General features: G+C 45.0%; 1 protein-coding gene across 1 annotated transcript in view; it reads left to right on the top strand.

Moving 5' to 3' along the window:
* etaa1a (ETAA1 activator of ATR kinase a) overlaps window positions 1–3381 on the top strand; it is an 11923-nt gene extending 8542 nt beyond the window's left edge. Inside the window, exons 5-7 of the mRNA XM_028601789.1 lie at window positions 1–1028; window positions 1074–1453; window positions 3026–3381. The exon at window positions 1–1028 is cut by the window's left edge and continues 403 nt beyond it. Of these exons, the coding sequence (XP_028457590.1) occupies window positions 1–1028; window positions 1074–1453; window positions 3026–3132 (1515 nt within the window). The 3' untranslated portion in view covers window positions 3133–3381. The remainder of the gene's footprint in view (window positions 1029–1073; window positions 1454–3025) is intronic.
* The last annotated feature ends 583 nt before the right edge of the window (window positions 3382–3964 follow it).

Raw genomic sequence — 3964 nt, 5'->3', positions numbered from 1 at the left:
CTGGCGTTGGAGATGACCCAGAACCCGCAGAACCTCGTCGCCCCCGAGCGCTGTTCGACCCAGAAGACGCCAAGTCCAGCGGCTGAAGTCGTCCAATCAGCTGTTCCCAAAGTCGTCCAATCAGGAGTGACTAATAATATGTATCAAAGGGAAAGTCACGTTTCTAAATCGGTCCAATCGGCTGTTCCTAAATCGGTCCAATCAGCTATTCCTAATTTTGTCCAATCAGCTGTTCCTAAATTCGTCCAATCAGCTGTTTCTAAAGCCGCCCAATCGGCTGTCTATCAAGTCGCCCAATCAGGAGTGACTAATGATAGGTATCAAAGGGAAAGTCCCGTTCCTAAAGCCGCCCAATCAGCTGTTCCTCAAGTCGTCCAATCAGCTGTTCCTAAAGCCGCCCAATCAGCTGTTCCTAAATTCGGCCAATCAGCTGTTCCCAAAGTCGTCCAATCAGCTGTCTATCAAGTCGCCCAATCAGGAGTGATGAATAATACGTATCAAAGGGAAAGTACCGTTTCTAAATTCGGCCAATCAGCTGTTCCCAAAGTTGTCCAATCAGGAGTGACTAATGATAGGTATCAAAGGGAAAGTCCCGTTCCTAAAGCCGCCCAATCAGCTGTTCCTCAAGTCGTCCAATCAGCTGTTCCTCAAGTCGTCCAATCAGCTGTCTATCAAGTCGTCCAATCAGGAGTGACTAATAGTACGTATCAAAGGGAAAGTCACGTTTCTAAATTCATCCAATCACATTCAGCTGTTCCTACAGCCGTCCAATCAGCTGCTCCTAACGTGGAAAAGGACAACGTGCGGCAGAGAACGACTTTCCGACTGGAGTCCAACCCGAGTTTCTCCGTCGGGAGAACCCAGGCGGCCACGTGGGCGAACTCGAAGGTGGATTACGGTTTGAAAAAATCTGAAAATGGCGCTCGGCTCTCGTCGGAGCAGAAAACGCCTTTTCCCCGAAGGACTTCTGTTACCAGAAACGACTCGGCCGACCTCCGTGACGAGGACCTGTCGGCGTTCTCCGCGGCCGACCCGGCGTGGGGCGACCCGGCGTGGGGCGACCCGGCGTGGGGCGACCCGGCGTGGGGCGACCCGGCCGACGACCACCTGCTGTGCGAGATGTGCGATGACCTCGAGAACCGTAACCGGAGCGCCGAGAGCGTTCCCGCCGCACGGGCTCCCCAGAGAGCCGCGCTGCAGCCGTCCAACGGGCAGCTACCACCAGCCAATCGGCAAGCTCCCCCGCCACAAAAACAGACCCTTACCCCGACAGCGCGTCTCCACGGTGACTCGGGGACAGCCGCCGGCTCCTCATTGGCTGCCGACGTCTCAGCGACGGATTCTTTCAGACGCACACAAGCGAGAAACGCCACGAGCTCCACGAACTACGACCGCAAAGACCAGTTCACCTTCAAGAAGCTGAGCAACGCGGTATCCACGGCAACCGGCAAAGGTAAGAGATCCTCCACGCTACAATAGAATGACGGAACGGCTTTTTCAAGGTTTTTATGGAAAGTAGTTTGTACTTTTTTTTTGCGTTTTTCAAGTTATTCGGGCCACTTATCTGAATTTTTTGGACTTTACATTTGTTGCCTTTTGACATTTTTTTTTTTTTTTTTTTTTTTTCAAGTTTTCTGTTGCCGATTTCTGGGGAGTTTTTGTCGCCTTTTTCAACGTTTTTTTTTTTTTTTTTTTTTTTTTTTTTTGCGCTTATTCCACTTTTATTTTTTGCTTTTTCGACATTTGAGTTTTTTTTTTTTTTTTTTTTTTTTTTTTTTTTTCTGTCGCTTCTGTTTTTTTTTTTTTTCAGTTCTCCTCCCAGATCAGTCTGGCATCTTGAGGTAGAGAAAATTTGAAACCGTTAGCCAAACGACTGACCAATCAGCGTTGGCTTTGAGGTGGGTTAGGTGGTGATAGACAGATGGTTTATCCAATCAGCTAACCAGGATTTTCGCCCCTTCCCAAAAGTTCTCCAACGAAAAGTTCCCAGATGGATATGCCGAGCAAATGCGAAGCGATCCATCTGGCGGAGTCAGGTTACTTCCACACTACGATAGAATGGCTTTTTCAAGGTTGTCATGGACAATTTTTGTACGTAGTTTTTTTGCCTTTTTTCAAGTTTTTCGGGGCGCTTTTCCGAAATTTTTTGACTTGACAATTTTTTGGCAATTTTGTTTGGAGTTTTTCTGTCTCCTTTGTCAACGTCATTTGTCACCTTTTGATGTTTTTTTTTTTTTTTTTTTGTGTGTTTTTTTTTTTACAATTTTTCGATTTTTTTTTTTTGTCATTTCAAGTTTTCTGTTGGCGATTTGTGGGGAGTTTTGTCCCCCGATATTTTTAGATTTTTTTTTTTTTTTTTTAGACTTTTTTTTCAGCATTTTTCCGTAATTTTGTTAGCTTTTTCCAACATTTGTCGCCTTATGACATTTGTCTCTTTTTTCTGAATTTTTTTTTTTTGTCGCCTTTTTCAATGTTTTTTTTTTTTTTTGGCGCTTTTTCCAACATTTGTCGCCTTTTTTTTTTTTTTTTTTTTTTTTTTTACAATTTCTTGGATGTTTATTTTTCCCGGGACGTCCCAAGATAGTTGGAGATCCCACCTACTACCCCCCCCTTACTACATGATACATAAAGATATGTTAAAGTGATCTCAGTTCTGTTGCTTTCAGTATTCTGCTGAAATGCAACAAAATGGTTGTTGGATTTTAAACAAATGAAAGGGAAACTATTTCCAACTTTATTTTATTGAACAAATTGAATGTTGAATTGAATATAAAATGCAGCGGCAAAAACAGTGACAGATACAAGTGCAGTTTTCTGCTGATATTTCCTTCCGACTAACACAAGAATCCTCTGAGTGTCTTTCGCGATGTGTTTACTGATATCGATGACGATAAAAAATCTGATATATTGTGCAGCCCTAAAGCTGTTTCCTTGTTTAGACCCACCCTTTAATATCTCGACATCTCAACATTCAGTTGACCAGTGGATGGAGACCCAGCTAGCGTCTCGTGTGTTTTCTCTGCAGTGGCGGGGAAGTGTTCGGCGGCAGAGATCGAGCTGAAGAAGCAGCAGGCGATGGAGAGAAGACGCCAGCGTCTGCTGGCCGCCGGGAACCTCCAGGCGCCAACGTGACGGGGAAACACCTGCTGGCGACTTCCTCCAGATGTTTTCAACGAGTCTCGTACTCATGTATGTTCTTGTCCAATTAAACTGTAATAATATTATTTTATTATTTTGTGTTTCTAATCTATCAGATGTCTTTTGAAAAGTGCCCATATTATGCTCGTTTTCAGGTTCATAATCAATTGTATTTTAGAGGTTGTATCGGAATAGTTGACGTGGTTTAATTTTCAAAATAAAACATGTTTTTGTTGTACTGCACCTTGCTGCAGCTCCTCTTTTCACCCTGTGTAATGAGCTCTCTGTTTAAGCTACAGAGTGAGACATCTCACTTCTGTTACATCTTTGTTGGGAGTCGCACATGCTCAGTAGCTAGGTAAGGACTACTAGCCAGTCAGAAGCAGAGTATGAGAGCGTGTCCTGACAGTAGCTAGGTAAGGACTACTAGCCAGTCAGAAGCAGAGTATGAGGCCCTGACAGTAGCTAGGTAAGGACTACTAGCCAGTCAGAAGCAGAGTATGAGGCCCTGACAGTACCTAGGTAAGGACTACTAGCCAGTCAGAAGCAGAGTATGAGGGCGTGTCCTGACAGTACCTAGGTAAGGACTACTAGCCAGTCAGAAGCAGAGTATGAGGCCCTGACAGTAGCTAGGTAAGGACTACTAGCCAGTCAGAAGCAGAGTATGAGGCCCTGACAGTAGCTAGGTAAGGACTACTAGCCAGTCAGAAGCAGAGTATGAGGCCCTGACAGTAGCTAGGTAAGGACTACTAGCCAGTCAGAAGCAGAGTATGAGGCCCTGACAGTACCTAGGTAAGGACTACTAGCCAGTCAGAAGCAGAGTATG

This window comes from Perca flavescens, chromosome 2, assembly GCF_004354835.1.
Source record: "Perca flavescens isolate YP-PL-M2 chromosome 2, PFLA_1.0, whole genome shotgun sequence".
NCBI lineage: Eukaryota > Metazoa > Chordata > Actinopteri > Perciformes > Percidae > Perca > Perca flavescens.
Note: the sequence above shows the minus strand (reverse complement) of the source record. Positions and strands in the feature narration are given on the sequence as shown.